Raw genomic sequence first — 19879 nt, 5'->3', positions numbered from 1 at the left:
GTTGTTCATTATTTTAAAATACATACATAGAAACCGCAAAGTTTTCATCAACAGTTAAAAGAGACAGAAGCTCACCTAGTGGAAGAGTTATCCCATATTTATGATTCCTGGAGGCTGAACTTTAAAAATAGCCCAACCATTACAATTCATCACATGTAAATTTATGGGACTTGGCAACTATGCCACTGTCTCCAGGGATGATGGAAGAGGAGGAGCGCTCTTGGCTAAATAGGTTAAATGTTCTTTTATTTTTCAATCTTCATCGTTTTATTCATGATTTCTTTATTAAATAGAAGGAGCACACTGAAAGTTATTTAAATATTTCTTAAAGGAGCCCATTGATTCATTGAGATTGTAATGGAGACACGTATCACATCGCGCTTATCAATACCCCATACTCAGTATCCTGACACTTGTTTAACAAAACCAGATGCATTCTGCAGAAAGACAAACTAGAAAATAAAAATACATTTTTTTCCCCTGAAAAACATGTCCTTTCTAAGACTACTGCCCAAAGCAAAGGAGGAGCTAGAAGCCAATTTAATGAGAGTACAGGAGAAGAGCACAGTTTCAGAGTGGCTGTTCATTTTCTTGTTTTGTGAAAGGCAGAGAGAATCCTGTGGGGGCAAGAAGAGTGCAGTATTTTGTGGCTTCATTCTGTTTTTCCAAACCAAAAAAAATAATCTTTAATCAATTTTAATAATCAAGAGAGAACAGGTGGAAGGAAGATTATCACTCTTTGCATTTGTTTCCTTATTCGAAAACGTGAAATATGAGAAATCACAACAATTCCTACCTAACACAGACACCTGCTGTTCCAGACACGGACAGTGCTACAGCTCAGCTCTGCCTGTGGGAGTTCAGCCTCATTTTTGCTTTGTAATTCCACAGTACTGGCTGACAGCTATTGTTATTTTGTGCCTTTGCACCAGAGCTTACAAACTTCAGCCTTTATGGAAGCGCACAGCACGGCGAGCCCCGAGGAGGCCCAGCAGCAGAAGGCTGCTGGCATCACATGCTACAGCACAACTTTGCTGCTGGTCACACCTGGCAGTCCACACACAGCCCCACGAGAAGCTGTGCTCCACAGAGGCTTTCAGACACGGCTGTCAGAAGAGCCTCCCTCCCGCATGCCAATAACTGGAGCCGATCTACAACTTACACTTCGCTGTGTACCAGACTCCTACTCTGGAGGAATATTTACCAGCCAAAAACAAAAATACTGCCATAAGGTGTGAATAACATCGAGTCTTTTGTTTAAGAGGAAATACGGTGACTGGCTGATATTTCCCAACACTGCAATAATTTTACAAACACCTACTAACAGAGCAGCTTCCACCATATGATTGCGGGATTGCAGCTCTCAGGCCTGCCACCCCCAGCTCTGCTCCAGAATGAACACAGAGGCAATGAGAAGAACCCAGTACAGTGCTGCATCGGGTCACAACATTCTTAGGTCATTTTGGTGGCCAAACTAGATAAAAAAGTCAAACGGCCACAATTGTTTGCTTCCTTTTTTGTCTCCAGTCCTACTTAGATATTGAGAAATTTACACTATTGGCCATAATGCAGATGGCCCTGCTCATTGCAAGGCAGTTGGCCTTTGAGAGTCCCCTCCAACTCAGTTCTATTATTCTATGACTCTAATTACATTGCCTAATCACCATGATTGTTCCTCCCTGTGGTGTGGGGGGAATTAACACATGCAAGAGCAATGGCAGAGTTTTTACAGCAGATTAAAACACTTATCTTTTGAAGACGTACTCAAGAGGGATCACCCAGCATATTACTACAAAGGAAAATCTAACACACTGTATGACACCTAAAACATACTGCAATAGGGTAACGTGAGGGTACAGTGGCAAGTAACTCTGCTGTTTGGTACACACACTTGGAACCCAAATGCAGATAGCTTTCTGTTTCCAGTCAAACAACCCAGTTAATCTCAGTGTTAAAGCCAGTTATCATAACATGTACTTACAAGGTTTGCATCCATTATTTATTCAGCAAAAAAAGGAACTATAACCAAACAGAAATAGAAAATGCTATGCAGAAAAGGTATTTACACTTAGATCCTTTTACTCATAACATGATGGAAAGCACAACAAAATAGCAGGGTAGCAAGGTCTTAAGTTAGAGAGAGCAAGGATCTACTTAAACATTACAGCAGAAGGCACAGAAATAAAGGAAAGAATCCACTTACCTTTAGAAGGCCTCAGGTACACAGGAACCTCCAGCTAGAGACCCTCACCTCCACTGCCAACCCTTAAATGAGGTCTGGGAAGGGGTGGATCCTGGCTCCCTTCCAGGCACTCTGGAACATTGCATGCACCTGAGCTCCCCTGGGCTGGCCCTGCCTTCCCACCAGGTGCTCAATCACTGGTTCAAGCTGGGACTTAATATTCCCCCTACACTACTACTGTCTACTTCATACACGTTATGTTAAATTCCACAATCAGAAACACAAATAAATCCAGGAAGTTTGTGAATATGAATATCAGAAGATGCCATTATTTCACCATTAGGAATAAATTTGGCCCAGTGAAGACACTGACAACAGGAAGCCCATGTACCACGTCAGCATTAGGGTCCCTGCTGCAGCCTTCCAAAACAGCCTTTGCAAAGCCAGCACTGCCACCTGTCCAAGCACACAGGGGCACCCATGCAGTGCTGCTCCATCCACCATCCCCTTCCTGTGCTGTGCCACAGCGACTCAGCTGGGACAATGACTTTATGCTGTAGCTAGAGCCAAGAAAGCTCCTTAAAGCATACAAAGCTCCATCATCCTGGAGATAGTTTTGGCTGCTACTGTGCTTGCTTATCCCTGATAAAGTTCTCAACTCCTTTCCTACCTTTTTACTACAGAGGAAGAATGCCATTTTGAGGATAGCAAAAACAGTCAGCAAGACACGTTGGCTACGTGCCTTTACACTTTATACATCAGTTGGTATTAACATTTCTGCCTTACCTTTATACAGGGTGTCTGCATCCTCAATAGGCAGTTGCTTCTTGGCAGCTGCCCTGCGATAGACCACGTGTGTTCTGCCTCCTTCCTCCTCCTCCTCGCGGGTCCCCTTCTCCAGAGGTTCAATGAAGAACTCGTCCTTGTCCGTGCGAATCATGCCAGCCTGGAGGAACAGGGCAGAGATCGAACATTTTGTGTTACTGCACACACAGCTGACGCTGTGAGTAAACAGTTACAATATGCTTAAGCACACATTAGCGTCCTCTAGAGAGCAATTAGGATGCAGAGAGGAAGCCAGGTGAATTCTTCATTAGAGCAAAATGAAGTACCATTTCCCCAGCTTGACAAGAAAGGACAAAAGGTAAAACCCTGAACCAAAGGGATTTCTCCTTAAGCCAAATGAGCGAAGCACAGGTCTGAGAACCTGCCTAGGAAATACTATCTCAATTAGAAACCAGCCACAATGCAAGTTAATAGGACCTTGGCTATCTGTCAGCCACAGACTGCTCCAGTGCCTCCTATCTGCTAAAGAGGATCAGGTCAGTGCCATAAGCTGGTCCTGATGGGCAGTTCCACAGCCAAAAACTGTAAGAGACAGCCTTTCTGTTCAGAAGCAGGACAGAAGTACTACGGCTTACGTGCAGGCAAATAAGAGCAGTGATTATTTTTCCCTTGACACAAAAGGCTGCACTGACAAAAAAATAAAAAATTTAAAAAAAAACCTCTTTCAAGAATTAGCCACAGCTCGTTTTAAGAAAGGTGCCAGTAGTGCATTGCTAAGAGAGAAAAGCTCATTCAGCTGCCCTGGTGTGAAAAACTGAGACATTTGCACTGCTACAGAGCACCTCAGAATAACCCCACGTGTCTCCTACGTGCAGCCCTGCCCGAGGGCAGAGGATACTGCGGGCAGAAGTTCCCTGCAGAGCTGGTTGGCTTGAATCCATTTGTCTGCATACATTTACGAACCTGTGTTTGAGAACTTAAAGTGACACAAAGTTACCACGTAAATTGAAAGCCTTACTGTTAATATGGAAGAAACTTTAAGCTGTTATAGAGAGAGGGCCAAAATAACCTTCAGAACCTCCCTCCTCATCACACTCCTTTCCACCCTGCCCACCGAGGACACCCAGCTCACGGGACTTCTGGGCTGGGAACACGGGAACTTCTGGACATGATGGCAGCTCTTGGGACCTGTGCTTCTGGGACCCCCTCCGTGCTGGGAGAAGCCCGACCTCAAGCTTCCAGGAGAAGCAGTTTGGCTGCCTCAAACTCAGCACCCTCCCTTGAAACAGGCATCATCTAAAACACTCTTACCATATCCCAGCATTTAAGTTCTCATACAACCCATATTTTTTCCTTCTACAAGCAGCAAACTGCATTTCTACCACTATAAATACAGTATGTTCTTCGGTTCACTCCTTGGAAAAATGTCAGGTTCATTTGTCATGTCTTAACTCACAGTAGGCAAGATTTCCCGTCCCAGATTTCATGTATGTAATGTATACAGAAACAGATTGAAGAAGAAGGATTAAAGAAGCAAAATTATATCGAAGCAATTTAAACCGATGCCATCCTGCCCGTATAGAGAGGAAACTGAATTTGAAAGCCTGTCCTGTTTCTTCTTATCTAATTTAGATTCTACATCAGGCACAAAAAAGGTGAGATAGGCTCAGCAGCTCAAGGAAGCTAAGACAAACAAGCAAGTGCTGAACCCAGAGAGACAGCTAATGATATTGTGGAGTGTTTTAAGGAGTACATGACAAATCCAGGATTGAATTATCCTTTATTCTCCTTTATACTCCTTTTAATATTTATTGTACCTGTTGTTGACACACACACATTTCTTCTGGATATTGGATATGATATCCAGCAATTTTAAAGCCTTTTGATGAGAAATACACAGCTAAAGATCAAGAAGGAACAGGCATTTGCATGCTCAGCTGCACGGGATACAGCGCACGTGCCATACACAAGCCCAGGGGAAACACATGGACAGCCTGCCAGTGAAAGAATAGGATTTTGGTTTTGGCAAGTAAGCTGTATTGTTGCAAACATGTTTATATATTTCTGGACTTACTATACCTATTATTAACTTAGAAGCTAATGCTGTTTCTTAATTGTTCATGCGTTGTTTAGAATGCAGCCCATATCTCAGGATCCTGCAGGATACGGGCAAGCAGAGGGGTGTGCCAATGAGAGCCTGGAGGAGTTTAAACCTTCCAAGAAAATTACCAGGTAGACAACTTCTGTCAGATCAGTTCTACTGCTGTTTAAAAGAACTACTCTTATAACTGAAATTTAGATTCCATGTGTGTTTTTGGAATAAATAACTTCAATTCTGCACAGACTGAAGACTCCCCCCTGAGAAGGAAGACAGGCTACAAGACTAAACAAAGGAGAAACCTGAAGGCTGGTTCCCAGGACACAAAACCAGGCATCAAGCACTGCCACTTCGTGCAGATGACTGTGGCTGGTGCTGGCCATTTGTATGCAGGGGGTTTACATAGCACTGAATGCTGCCAAATTGCTGCCCATCCACCAGGTGCTCATACTCTGCTTCTCTGATAGATGCAACTCAAGTCTGTATAACCCCATGGCCATATTCTCTCTAGTCCTGTTGGAGTGTAGAAAGGGAGAAATTTAACCTTCCAACATGGATATGCATATATTTTTTTCCCCCTCATTTTCATCTTGGATTTTCTCTCTTATACTGGAACTTTTCCTTTAGACCTGAGAAGCACATCTGTTATTTTTGGTCAGGAGTATTAGAAAACAGTGTGTATTTGGATTGTAAAAGAATGATATATTTTTATATAGATTGTTTATTCTACGCAGTCTTTCAGTTAGGCAACTTATTCTCATGTCTTAAGTTGAATTAAATAGGAAAATATGGCTTTCTTTAAGACTTTAGGAAGAAAATTCATTGAGACTGCAGGCAGAGTTCCTACAGCAATCCAAAGTTCAAGCCATCTGCCTCAGAACATACCCACAATTATACAAGACCCATTAAGAAATACATGGCACTCCTGGGTTTCTCTGCCATGCACTTCCTCACCAGTTCAAGCAAAACATTTAACCTCTTTGCCTTCATTTCTCTACTCCTTAACTGCCATAACAACAGGCTTGGAGGATAATTAATAGGGCTGACTTGTGTTTTTTTGCCAAGTGCTTTGAATTTGAAAAGCTCACGATGAATTGCCTCATGATTTTTTTCTGATATTACTCAGAACATCTCAAAAAAAGTCACCAGGAAATTGAGATTGCTTGCAGGCACCAGGTGTTGTATTGTTTGAGCAAATCTGTGCCTTCCTTTTGACACTGGTTAGACTGACAAGACTTGAGAACACTCTTGGGTTATCCTCCATTTACTCCAGGCAATGTGCAAGCAGAATCTAGCCTTTCAGTTCTCAGTCTCTCCAAGTTCTGGGCAGAGGATCTGTAGCTGCTCCCGGGAGCCAGGAGCTGACAAGGAACTGCTACCAGCAGTGCCCATTCTGTAACGCCCATTGCCCATCCTGGCAGTGCTGCTCATGCGGGGCTCAAGGACACACACACGTGTCCCCTCGCAGCCACACACACACTGAGCAGCACAGCCAGGAGCAGGAGCCAGCCTCTGTCCCACCAAGCCCTCTGAGTTCTGGGAGCTGTTACCTCTTCCTCTTCTGGAGCTTCTAAGTTCAAACTGAAGCGAATATGAGAATATTGCAAAATAATGATGGCAGCTGTGACTGTGTCCTGTGACTAATAAAAATACAAATTAATGGAAAATGCATTTGTCTTTGGAACGCACTGAACTGTAGCAAAGAGTCCATAATATCCCCCAATTTCCCAAAGCAGGACATCCCCAGGCCTTCCATCCAAGGGTTCCCAGAACCCAGCAGCAAATTACTGGAGTCAAGCACTGCTTAGCACTCATTAATATGCATTAAAGGCAGAAGACACTTAATCAAAAGGAAACTGCAGTTCAAAGAATCAAAACCTCTGCTAAGGTTAGCAAGGCAGTGATTCAGAAGTGAAAGCCACTCGGGAAAAAAACTCATAAGGATGGCAGAGAGCAACTGCCCCCTCTAATTAAGACAAAGATTATACTGATAAGCCACAAATGAGTCCATAGCAACACACAAGGCTGGGATTAGGGCTCCACTAATCTCTTTCGGGAGCAATAGAGCTCATGTGCCTCTGAAGACCAGCCAGGCTTTGAAGGACTACAGCATCTACAGACACCCATAAGCGTAAGGATGGCGGGGACCCTTCCCTACCTGCCTAGCTGGACAGGACAAGGCCACTTGCCATGAGGCCACACCTCCCGTGGGACCTGCTGCCCCATTGCCATGCCGGGTACGACCCAACCAGCCGGACCTCCCAGCAGCTGGCCCTGCACAGCTCCACACTGGAGTGGGCCTCATCTCAACACCCCAAACCCGCTCACATTTCTAAAGGCATTCTTTGAAAGTCTAATTTGACAGAAAAAATGCATGGCACATTTAGGATCTACAGAAAACCCCGAGTTTTAGAGCTTTACCTCCTGTGGCTAATTAAATGTGCACTCAGTGAGCAACTTAATTGTCTCCTCATTCCCATTCCCATCACAGCTCCTGTTCTAGGCTGTAATGAAGCAACCCATCTAGCTGCTGCTTCAGGACTCCAGAGCTTCAGCCCATCCTGTAACCGCAAGTTTAATTAATGTTCATTTTCTTCCTCATTAGTACTGCTTTACAAAGATTCTCATTGCCATATAAAGGCAGATTTACTTCCCAATCTCCAAGCACATGATACAGATAGGAAGCTAAAATTAAATGTGAGCAAACCTGAAATTAATAATATTTTTTAAAAAATCTAAGTGTCTGCTTATTTAATTAAATCCATAACCTACAAAACCGGAGTGTTTCATAGACTCTTAGAAAAAGTATTTCTGTAGAGAGTCCTGGGGTGGTTGTTTTTTTTTTTTTTTTCTGGAGTATTTGATTCCGAAAAAAAGTAACTGCCACATAAGGCAGAATTCGGTTCTACCTGTCCAGAACCAAATCCTAAATACAGCCCTGAACTTCATGGAATCCTCCTTGACACCGAAGGGAGGTTCGGACTATCTGACCGTTAAGCTGAGTGCTTGGGTTAGCAGCCTGCACTCCCTATGATGTCAGTGAATCCTCCAGAGGGGAATTTGCAGTATGGTATCCTCCCAGCAATCGATTCTCAGAGAAGCAGGGACAGGAGATTTGCATTTCACTGTACAGTTGCCAGAAAACATTCTGTAAATGACTCAAAAGAGAAAATATTTATATTTGCAGGACAACAGATCAGACAGGGACTTATTCCACATCTATATGAACGTGTCTGTACTCTAAATATACTTCATTGCTTTACATTTGACTAAAACTGGAACTAATGTGGCACTTTCAGCAGAGAATCAGCAAACTGAATGTGTTGTTTTTATTTATGATCCTTCTGTGGGTCTTAGAGCCGCAGGAATGTGCTTCTTCCTAACAGGAACAGATGTGTCCTCCCAGCACTAAAGTCAAGTACGGAAATGTTATTGGTTCAATGACATTACAGTGGACCTGATGCATAAAGATCTCAGATGACTGGAGCGAGATCACCGAGGAAGCCTGGGTATAAGCAAGGACACAACATAGACCTTCCAGACTCATTCCAGCCCACGTGGGATTTCTCAGCATTTTCAGTTCTGCAATTTCTTTATTCTCAATCATGAAGTACGTTGATTCAGGAGCAGGCATGCTTGGCATTTTATTTCCATTTAGCTTCATTCATATAGAGAGTAATGAAAAAAAACCTTATGCCATATTCACATTGGATTCTTTGAGAATATGCCTTGTCTTCTTGAAGCATTGCACAGCTAATCCACTTTTCTCTGAGGTGAATAGATGTTCTGAAGGAGTTGCACCGAACCCTTGGAGGACGGTGCCCCTCGCTGTGCTGTGTGCCGCTGCTCTCCTACACTACACTGATTAGTTCAGTCCCAGGCAGGACGTGGAAGGGCAAAAAGAGAAAAATATTTAATTGCGCATGTTTTTCTTACTGTCACTCTAAAAGGACTGTTTTTCAGCTTTTATTTCCAAGTCAACTTGCCATTAAGTTGCTTTATTTTCCACATTTCCTCAGAATAAGTATGTATACAAATAGGAGTTATATAGATAGCTTGACAGAGAAGCAGAGCTGTATGAAAGCTGCATGCTTCTTAGTGCCTCTATTCATCCTCTGCAGAATGGAGTTAAGGTCACATTTTTAATGCACTTTGGGATCTGCTAATGAAAAGCAGCACACATAAGAGCTATCTGTACTGAGTGCTTTCATGACAGTCTGCTTTCTCACAGTCCTTGTAGCACAAGGGAGAAACACAGGGGCATATAGAATATAGAAACTCAGAAATGTGTGCCTATATGCTTCCACTGCTACTGAAAATAAAGTTTTGTCCGTGGAGCCCAGCTCAGTCCCTACCCTACTGCAGGTGTGATTAATAGCAGCAGTGACACAAATCTGCGGCCAGTGTAACTCGATGCTAACAGAAATGCATTAGTTCATAGTAGATGGGAATCCAGGCTCAAACCTTGCATATAAATCGCATAACTCATTTTGAGTTTTTCAAAGGAGGGTTTGTGGGTTTTGAAGAGACGCAGCAGTGAGACAGACACTGCCCCACAGCCCCTGCCCCTGCGCTGCCAGCTGCTCCCCTCTGAATCCTGGCATCCAGAGAGGGCGGCTGCCTTTCCAAAAGCTTAACACAGGTAAAGGCGGCTTTCTGCAAAGCGAGTGTCTGAAGCAGATACAGCCTGAAAAAAGTGCAGCAGAGCCTCCGGAGCGGAGAGATGCCCAGCAGGATCCTGCAGCTGCGCGGTGACGCAGCATTGCTCCTTTGGCAGGTTTGTTTCAACCTTTCTGATGCTTCCAGGACCAACAGCAGGAACCTCATCTCCAAAGAGCTAAGCTGCCAGACCTGTTATAATTCTGGAGCTTTCTTTCTTTTTTTTTTTTAAACACAGACCAGCAGTTTTTTAGCTAAAATAATGTTCCAGCCAGAGCATTTTGGAAAAGTCTCTAGGTCTGAGGTCCCCAGGTACGTGTAACTCCAAATGGGAAAGAGGTGAGTTATTAAATAGCTGTTAAGAATGAAAATGATAAATGCGGCAGATCTTGCTGACTCAGGGGATTGTAAACTTGATTGCTGTTGCTGCAAGCAGGGAATAGTAAGTGCAGTTCCCTGCAACAGAGTTTCTCAATTTTAATCTTTCAGAGGGGAAAAGCGTGAATATTGAGTCCACGAATTTGCTAACAGCAAAATCCAAACGGATTAACTTTTCCACTTCAACACAAGGAACCATTTGAAATAAAGCATTTCTGAGGTCACTCTGACAAAACACACAGTTGAGTTCTACCCTCAGCAATAAAAATGAATTGCCATTCGGCGAGAAAACAAAACCAATCTGACTGGAGAGCTCTTCAACTCAAATTCACACGAAATGGGGTGGCTGCTACACAAGTTTCTTTTCAAAAATATATTTCCTTAAGGCATAAATCACCACGCACTGAAGCCAACGGGTGTCACATCCATAAATCTCAAGGCCAGGATTCATAAATGGGTTCATAAATATTCAAGCAGTTTAGTCTGACCTTCTGTGTGAGACAGGCCAAAGACTTTCACCAGAGCCTCACTGCAGCCTCCCCAAAACAGACACCATCCAGAATGCAGCAGGGCTGGATCGAGTCCATTAATGGGTGGGAAACAGAGTCTACGTCTTTGCTGTAAGTAAACAAGATAAAAGACCAAACACTGGAGGGAAAGGATTTATTTAAATATATATTTAAACATATATGTATGTATATACACTTTAAAATTTATTTGAGTAAAAACTTAGCATTTAAAATAAGGTTACTTTGATGCTTATAAATAATAGAAATCCTGACTCTTCCCTGTAGAAGATGTCACTGCAGAACCATTTCACATTCCAAACGAGTACCCCAAGCTGCAGAACGCCAACCCCAGGGCAGCGAGAGCTGCTGAAGTGGGGCCACCCCAGACTCCTCTACCTCTGCTCTGCTCTGTCCAGAGAGAGCATGGCAGGAAAATCTAGCCCTACATCATTGGCCTATGAAGATGTATACCTTGACAGACCCAGCGATCCCTGGTCCCCAACTTTGGATGTCAACCAGAGCAATGAAAGCCTGATCCCTTGTAAGTATAAAACTTCACTGAGGAGGGAGCTTGCACACTCTATTGGCTCTGCTCTGCCCCACAGCCCAAATCTGGCCATAGGGCTGGCCTGTGCAGCTCCTCATGGCTTAGGAATCAGACAACCTCCACCTGATAAATGTGATTTTTTTCTTAAAGTGATCCCTATGAGTGTGAAGGAAAACAAAATCTCCAAAGAGTTTACTATATCAGGGACTTGTTTTCCTTTCCACATTCCACAGACAGGCTCATTTAACCTTCCTGTTCTTACCCCATATTGAAGAGATGAACCTGAAAAGCAGTTATCCAAATGAGAGTTTGAAAACTAATGAGAGATGAGCTTTCAATTTTATCCTGTGCTCAGTTCTAGGCTTCCAGTACAAGATGTCAACAAAGTGCAAGATTCAGTACAGAAACTAAAATAATTAATCCCTGGAGGAAGATTCTTATTAAGACGGATTAAATCAAAAAACTAATGTGCACTATTTGCCTATATGACAGACGAAAGGAGGCATATGATAACTCTCCAGCATTTGAAAGCACAGAGAGAATAAAGATTGCTGATAGAGGAAAAGCTTGGACATATTAGGAAAGAAACAAAATAGAAACTCCAACTGAAATTTCAGGCTGAAATATTGCGGACAATCCATGCAGCTTAAGAAGAAAAAATAAATACCTCAAAAGCTTGTCCATAAGAATCTTTAAATTAATATTTCTCATTCTTTGCATTGCATTAGAACCTACAGATTAAGGATTCAGGTTTAGGCATTATATGATGAGAAATACTATAAATGCAGAGGAAGAAATGAAGAGCATCAGCTGAGAGCAAACTGGGCTCAGGTAGCTGGGCAGCAGCTGGTGGTGCACGTCCTTGGAAATGCAAAATCATGAACGTGAGCTGGACCTCTTCTGAGGGCTCATTCTCTGAGCCAAGGGAGCCCAGCTCCTTCCAAGGCTCTGCTTCGTCCCCAGTCAGCAAGACAGAGGGCAGCTTTGGGGCAGCTGGCTGTGGCTGGAAGGAAGCTGGAGGCTCCCCATCTCTCCCTTCATGGGCCAGCCACAAAAACAGATGCCAGATAGACCACCCAGGGACAGCCTGAAGCAAGCTCCTGGCTGCTACAAGTGAAATAATGGCAGGTGGAAGTCCCGTGGAGGGGCAGGGTTTATTTGCACACTCATATAACAGAGCAATGAATCCACATGGAGACCTGAATGTACAGGGCCTCTTAGGAAACAGTGGGAGGAGTTGGTGCTCCTGGTCATTGTGGGCATTAGGACAGATGTTCTGGATGTCAGGTTGCAAGCTGAAACCAGAAGTTTTGTTGTGGCACTGCTCTAAGCATTCCCAGCCCCATGAAAGGACAGGTAGGATAGGAGGTGCACAGCTGAGAACATGAGGTATGGATTCGGGGGAATGGAAATGGTTTGGATTCACCAGGCATTGGGAAGACTCCAGAATGGATGAACTCTGCACTGGAGAGATCAGTTTCTCCCATGTCATCGTATTGCGTACTGAAAAGGCTGTAAAGAATGTTTTAAATTATAGGAGAGGAAGGTGCAAAAGGGTAAACGTTGATGCGTACTAATATAAGAACATACCAAATGCTCAGTGAAAAGGGGACAGCCTGGGGACACTAACAGCAGGATGGGAAGCACATGGAAACAGCAGCCTGCCAGTGGAGAATAGAGTCTAGAATTAACTCACGTTAACCGTAACAAAAAGCATGCAGCATCCTTCTGGATTAAAGTTCTAGGTGTAAATAGGAAAACAATATTGGGTGAAACTGTCAGCTGCTTGATCGGGACAGCAACAGAGCTAGTGAAGGAGAGTGTCATGGTTCTGTGATTTTCGGTTATTGGTATTCCACATCATAACATCATGTAGTGGACATACCTAGTTCTCAGAAGAGAAGGACTACTACAGTCCCCACGGCACTTTGCTCCTTTGTTACCATTTTCCAGCCGGAGGGAAAAGATAAAAGCTCGCAGTATAAAAACTTGCAGATCACGAGACCTCGTCCCTTTTTCCGCCGTCTCTCGTCTTGGCAGCACCTCGCTCTCCAGCCGCCTTATCGTCGGCAGTAGAGTAAGGCCTACCTTGATTTTGGGACATTCTCTCTCTCTGTATTGAATTTATCAGCTTAAATTGTAATTATATTGTATTATAGTGTGTTGTTTTGCATTCCGATATTTTATTTAGTAAATTAGTTTGTTTCTCCTCAGATTGTTGCCGCTGTTCTTTGCTCTCAGGGCCATCTCCCTACCCTTTTTCCCTTTCCCCTTTTCCCAGGACGTGGGCCCTTGGGTCCCCCGTCCCCTTTGTCACGGAATCGGGCCTAACGCCCGTAAACCGTCGACAGAGAGCAAAAGGGCTATGAGGACAGGAAGCACACCGTAATGGGAGATACCCAGCAATCCATGGGGACTGGGAAAATACCATCCTGGGGAGTGCTGCTGAGCGTGGATCTTTAGGTATCTTTCAATAACTGCTTTATGAAGCTCTGAGACCAAGTCTTCCACTGTGTGAGCAGTGCGGCTGAACAGTTGCTACTGGTGTTGAAAATACTGACCACAACGTGTTTGTGCTCAATGAGAGGAGGCAGGAGAACACAACCTGCAATGTTTCTACTGCAGTTCTCATTTCCAGAAAGGATAACTACGTAAGAGTAAAGAAACTTGTTAAAGAAGAATTGAATGGGCACCTAAAAGAAAAGCTCATTGCAGGTACCACTGAACTATTTAAAGAGAGCATCTTGAAAACTCAGAGCAAATATATACCATCCATCCATCAAATGAGTTCAGAAAGAACAAATGAAAGTTGGCATTGCTAAACAGCACAACAAGGGATGGTTATTTGAAGCATACAGGCCTCCCTCAAATAATAAAAACTGAAGCTGAGCCCAAATTAGTAAAATCAAAATGGTCAAACTAGCAGATTAAATGTAAAAACACAATAAGATAAGGTAAAAAAGGATCTGAGGAATAACTTGCAAAGGCATAAAAACCTAATCCTAGAACCTTCCTCAAATAGATCAGGAGCTGAAAACTCATCAGGGAATCTAGATCCAGCAGATTATCGAGATGTAAAGGGGCACCCAGAGACAGTACCATAGCAGCAAATTAAATGAGGTTCTTCAAAACATGCTCACCTTGGAGAACCTGAAGGAGGCCCCTGTGTGGGAACTGTCCCCATCTAAGGTTGTGCTGAGAGATTCATTTCAAACTGAAAGATCTAAAGAAGAGGTTATAAAATAGAATCTACAATAAAGAGATTATAGGACTCCATATTGAAAAAACTTACAGATGAAACGGGCTAGCTACCGCCTGCGTCATACCTTGCTCAAACCTGCTTCAGAACCAGGGGACTGAGTGCAAATGAAATACAAAGGCAGCTTTTAAGAAAAGCTCCAGGAGTGATCTTGGGTACAAAGACCAATCAGCCTGATGGACAGTGGGGTACTGCTTTGTGCAACACACGCTTCAGTTGTGGAACTCCTTGCAACAGGCTAAGTCTACCAAAACAAGCACCACAGAAAGCTACTAATGCCAAGAAACCAAAGATAACCATTCACCACTGACTGGTTTTGGAGACAAGATAAGGGCTTGCACAGACACCTGGCCCAGTGCAGTATAGCCATTGACATGATCTCATCTTTCCCTTACCTCGACAACCTTCTGTTTTTTAAGGTTTTTTTGCTGCCTATGCTTTTCCTGGTATTTTCCTCTCCCACTCCCTCCAATAAAACATTTCATTACTGTCAGAACTGAAACACAAGAGCATCTCCTCTGCCTGTTCCTTAAACTATGGCTCCAGTAACCATAAACTTTCCACCAAACTTCATGCTGCAGAACTTAGAATATTCACATGCATAGACAGAACTCTAAAGGATCTAACCACAGCTAGGTACTAACTGCAGAAACATGAGAAATCAGTGGGTGTGGAAGCAGAAGGTAGGCTGCAATCCCTGGAAATAACAAGAGTATGGAAAATAAATGTAAAGAAAGAAGCATAAGTCAGTCTGAATATCTGAGAGTACTACAAGAAATCAAATTGTATATCGCGTCTCAGTGGACTAATGTATTCACACCAGTAGGGCTAGGTTAGGGCCACCACACATTCTGATGAGCTTACAAATAGCCTGTGTTTATTTGGACATTACTATTACAACTAAAAAATACCAGGGAAGCTCTCGAGGAGGTGCTTTCTATACTGTATATGTCATCAATAAAACATTGTGACTTTGTTATTTAAAATTGTCTGCAAATCTCATGAGATTGCTTTATAATTAAACAGACATTATTAATTTAGACTGCTAGGCAGAGAGAAAAAGCATTTGCAGCTTTTGAGCCAACAATGCTAACAAACTTCTCAAACTTGATTGTCCAAACGTAGTTACAAGAACCAGGAGTATGAAACAGAGAAAATTCTGTAGTAAGGAAGCCAGAAAGCCAGTTATCTCCTCTTATAAATGCAAAAAAAACCCAACACATTAGTTTACATAGTTTACAAAAGAAGTTACCAGACCATCTGCATCATCTCCACCACTCAAACCAGTCAGTTATTGCAGTCCTCCCTCTAAGTCCTGCCTACAGCAACAACAAATACCCAGCAGAGGACAAAACATAGCTGCCCTATGTTTCCTGAGGGCATCCAAATGCTGTTGAGGTCCATGGTGACATGGTCCATGCAGGGTCTGCCAGCGACACATCACTAATGCAGCCAACCCACCTGCAGCACAGGCAGATGAGCACATTGGAGGAAAAACATTGCTATGTGATCACAAAGACACAGAGGTTCACAGATGTCAACTTCCAACACTTCTGAAAATCTATGAAGGGAGTGAGCGGCATCTTGACTTTTCCAACTCAATTGGCCACTAACTGCATGACACAGGTTAGAGACAGCACCAACAGGAGCTCAAGAGACAAAATCAGGAAGATCATGGAATGAATGCATAGGAAACTGTCAAATGGAAGTTAACACTGACCAAAAAAAAACTGAAATGCTTTGGCAGGAGTATTTAACCAACCCACACATCTTATAAAGTCTTAAATTAGCTCCTGCCAACTCACGTGAGGAATGGATGACTATTGCTACAAGTTCAGTGAAGACTTCCTCTCCCTATCCAGAGAAAGTAAACCAGCACATCTGGAGGAAAAAAAAACATGGGGCGGTTGATGTTTGAAGATGGGATAAAAAAAGACAAGACAGATGGCATTGTTATTCTGTTATACAAGTCAGTGGCATAGCTGCATTGAAAACACTGGATTCAGGATGCCCGCAAATATAACCAAACCGAAATGTTCCCATAAAAGTTGAGTGGCAATGATCAGGACCTCTAAAACCACTCTTATTTCAGCAGGGAGACTGAAGGCATGAAACATTTTTTTCCTAATATGAATGCGAAAGACAGCGGAAAACAACGGTGCAGTAAGGAGAACCTGAAAGTTGTCTCTTCATTTCATAATGAAGAGTAAGAGAGGAGTATCAATTGAATTAAAGCATGATTTCCCCTGCCTCCCTCTGCCTACAACGAATTGCAGAATAACTCCATATTTTTCCTTCTCCAGCTGACATCTCATAGCAAATTAAAGACCTTTAATACAAACAGAGAGGAGCCTCAGAAACCCCAGGGTGCCCCAGAAAGAACAGAAGCAGGTCTGGACTTCTTGGTCTTGGACTCCTGCCAGACCAAAAGACTTTGTCAAATTAAAATGCCCAGATGATCCTAAAGAGAAAATCTCTTTTAGTTTATTTTTGTAACCAGTGATATTACTTCGTATTTACAGGTTGAGTTTATATTGGTACGTTTTTTGTTTTTACAAGTCCGTATTCCAACTGACCCTGGTTTCACAGTGCTTACACCTACTGTGACAGTTTTACAACCTGTTGTAGCCGCCCCACGCAGTATGGCCAGAGCCAAGCTGTTCTTTTGGTAACACCATCAGGTTTCATAGCTCTCCTTCAACAGGTCTGAAATTCTATTTAGGTTCCTCATCTCTATGGTAACAGAAAACCCTACAGAGCCTTGCAGCACCGTGCTAGAGGAAAGCAATCCCTGCTCCCTCACTGGGGAATTGGGGTGCAGGAAAACTGGATGGCTTGCCTGGGGACAAACAGGAGCTTTGTGGCAGAGATAGGAAGTCGTCTCCAAATCTCCTGAAGGCCAAACCAGGAGATTTCAAAGCAGGAATCATGAGATACCCTTCCTCTCCTACCAGCACAACCTCATGCTCCAAGCAGCTCTCACCATCAGTCACTTCTGACCACATTGCCGTTCTCAGCTTACAGGAGCCTGAAGGGATACATCCTTACATGCTCTATCCTCTTGCTGCAATGATTGCAGCAATGAATAATATTCCCTTCCAGCCTGCTGCTACCCCAGAGCCCCCTCTGCCCACTGCCAGCCCCGCCATCAACCCATTCTGGTGGCTGCACAGTGACGAGGAGCTCAAGGCAATTCGAGTTCCATGGGGCTCATCCGGACTCTGGGGAAGCAGGAATTTCACAAAGCTATAAAAGTTGTTTTAAAAAGTTTTCCAGATTTTATCATTTTTCACAGAGTCTGCAGTTCTCCTTCCTGGCTCTTGAAAAACGACGCCCAGCTGTGCACTGGCTCGCAGCTGGGGCTCTTGGCAGCAGGCGGGTATGCCGGGCCCAGGCGTGGGCAGGCCTCACCCCGAGGCCCGGCTTCTGTCAGCACGGACGGGGCCACTGCCAGATGCAGCCCCTCAGACTCGTGCCACACCTATTAAGCTATTAAATGCTCTCCTGAGCAGGGTCGATGTGAAAAATCTTAGGCCCCATCTGGAGTACTGCGTCCAGGTCTGGGGCCCCCAATACAAGAAAGACAGGGAGCTGTTGGAGAGGGTCCAGAGGAGGGTCATGAAGATGATCGGAGGGCTGGAGCACCTCCCCTATGAAGACAGGCTGATGGAGCTGGGCTTGTTCAGCCTGGAGAAGAGAAGGCTGCGGGGTGACCTCACTGCAGCCTTCCAGTACCTGAAGGCAGCCTACAAACCCAAGCCATTCTATGATTCTATGATTCTATGAAAAAGTGAAGAAACACATGGAAGGACCTGGAGATGACATGAGAGAAAAATCTATTGAGTGTTGCATTTGACTCCCTGCATTAAGGCAGTTTTTTTCTCATATTTTTTACTTTTTTTGTTGTTGTTGTTTTGCTATTTTTGGTTTGTTCTGGTGTTATCCAAGCACCTGACAATTTTCAGGAACTTGTTTTCACATCCATCTTTTCCCCAGATTCTGAACATATTTTCTGTCTTTTCCAAAGAGCTCATCAGGCTTCACGTAGCTGCAGAACAGATGGCACAATGCTTACATTTTCTTTAGCAAATGGACAAATGCAATTGCTTTGTTCTCTTCCTCTTGCATCTGCACTCGGGAGAGATGTCTGCCCTGCAAGCCAAGTAGCCATGAGCCAGGCACAGCGATGCAGCCATGGGCACCCACAGTGCTATGGGACCTTGTGCTGTCCTCACTCCAGGAGCACAAACATCTTCCCATAGGCAGCACAAGAACCAAACACGAGCGCACGGCTTTCCAGCAGATCTACAGGAAAAGCAAACCTTGGGAAAGCACAAAAGCCCAAGGGGTGGCAGTGAGAATGTGGAGCACAAAGCCCTCATGGATGCTCAGACAGAAGAGCCTGGGGACAAGTGCTGTAATTTTTAGCCGTATTTCAACCACTTAGAGCAGCCTTCAATCAGTCAGAACTATAATATGTTGAAGGAACCTGTTTCATCTTGGAAAGCCAGAGGCCACTTAGCCATGTGACAGCAGACTGATCAGAGCCAGCTTCTTGCACAGCGCAGCCAGAATTAACCCCTGGCCTGCCAGCTGCTCTCCCTTGCTGGCAGACAAACACAGTGGGTACTCTGAAAGTTTTAACCAGTGACCGATGAAACAATCGTCCTGTTCTCTGTAAATCCAGGTGTGACTAGGCCACATCATGCTCCTCACACGTCAAGCACAAACATATGGGGCATCTCCAGGAGAGCTCCTCAGTGAGGTGCCCGGAGGAAACCTAGACCAGAGGGCCTCACAGGAGAGAGCAAAATGATGAGTCGATATTTCCAGCTGATCACAGCAGCAGCCAGATGCATGTCTGAAAGATGTTCAAGCTACAGAAACATTTCTGATCACCCTGCTTGGTCTTGATAAAAAGACTTAATGGTAAATGATAACCCTTTTAGCCTTCAGATGGGATGCTTGCCCTCCTCCCATTCTGTACTACTAGCCTTTCCTCCTCCACAAAGTCACCAGCTCATTTCAGAGGGACCAAAGTGAAGTATTTCAACACACTTTGATTCATTAAAGAATTTCCAAATAGCCTTAAAACACGTTTAGAAATCTGTGAGTAACCATCAGGAAATGTCATTCTTAGAGCCATGGGGATAACCTCAGAGGAGGAAGAGGCATTGTAAAAGGAAGGTTAGCAAGCCCTGAGGTCTAGCTTAAGGAAGAAAGTAGCCTATGAAGAGGGGGATTATAAAAACACCTGTGTGCTCCCAGAGCTCAGACTGCCATTGGTTTTGCAGTTAGGTTCGTGATCCTCAACATACTATGTGTCTGGAATGCCTTTGCTTTAACAGACAACATGACTACAGATGAAATTTTAAACACACTAACATATCCTTGCTTATAAATGCATCATTTTGCTCATGGGCACCAAATGCTTTTAGCATGAACCAACTTGTTCATCCAC

The 19879-nt window shown here is 43.8% G+C and overlaps 1 protein-coding gene across 1 annotated transcript in view; it reads right to left on the bottom strand.

Annotated features, from left to right (window-relative positions):
- Positions 1-19879, bottom strand: part of ADAMTS2 (ADAM metallopeptidase with thrombospondin type 1 motif 2) — a 169587-nt gene that overhangs the window by 103033 nt on the left and 46675 nt on the right. Inside the window, exon 3 of the mRNA XM_021410855.1 lies at positions 2969-3128. Within this exon, the coding sequence (XP_021266530.1) occupies positions 2969-3122 (154 nt within the window). The 5' untranslated portion in view covers positions 3123-3128. The remainder of the gene's footprint in view (positions 1-2968; positions 3129-19879) is intronic.

The sequence above is a fragment of the Numida meleagris genome, chromosome 12, assembly GCF_002078875.1.
Source record: "Numida meleagris isolate 19003 breed g44 Domestic line chromosome 12, NumMel1.0, whole genome shotgun sequence".
NCBI classification, from domain to species: domain Eukaryota; kingdom Metazoa; phylum Chordata; class Aves; order Galliformes; family Numididae; genus Numida; species Numida meleagris.
This window is presented reverse-complemented; position numbering and strand designations above follow the sequence as displayed.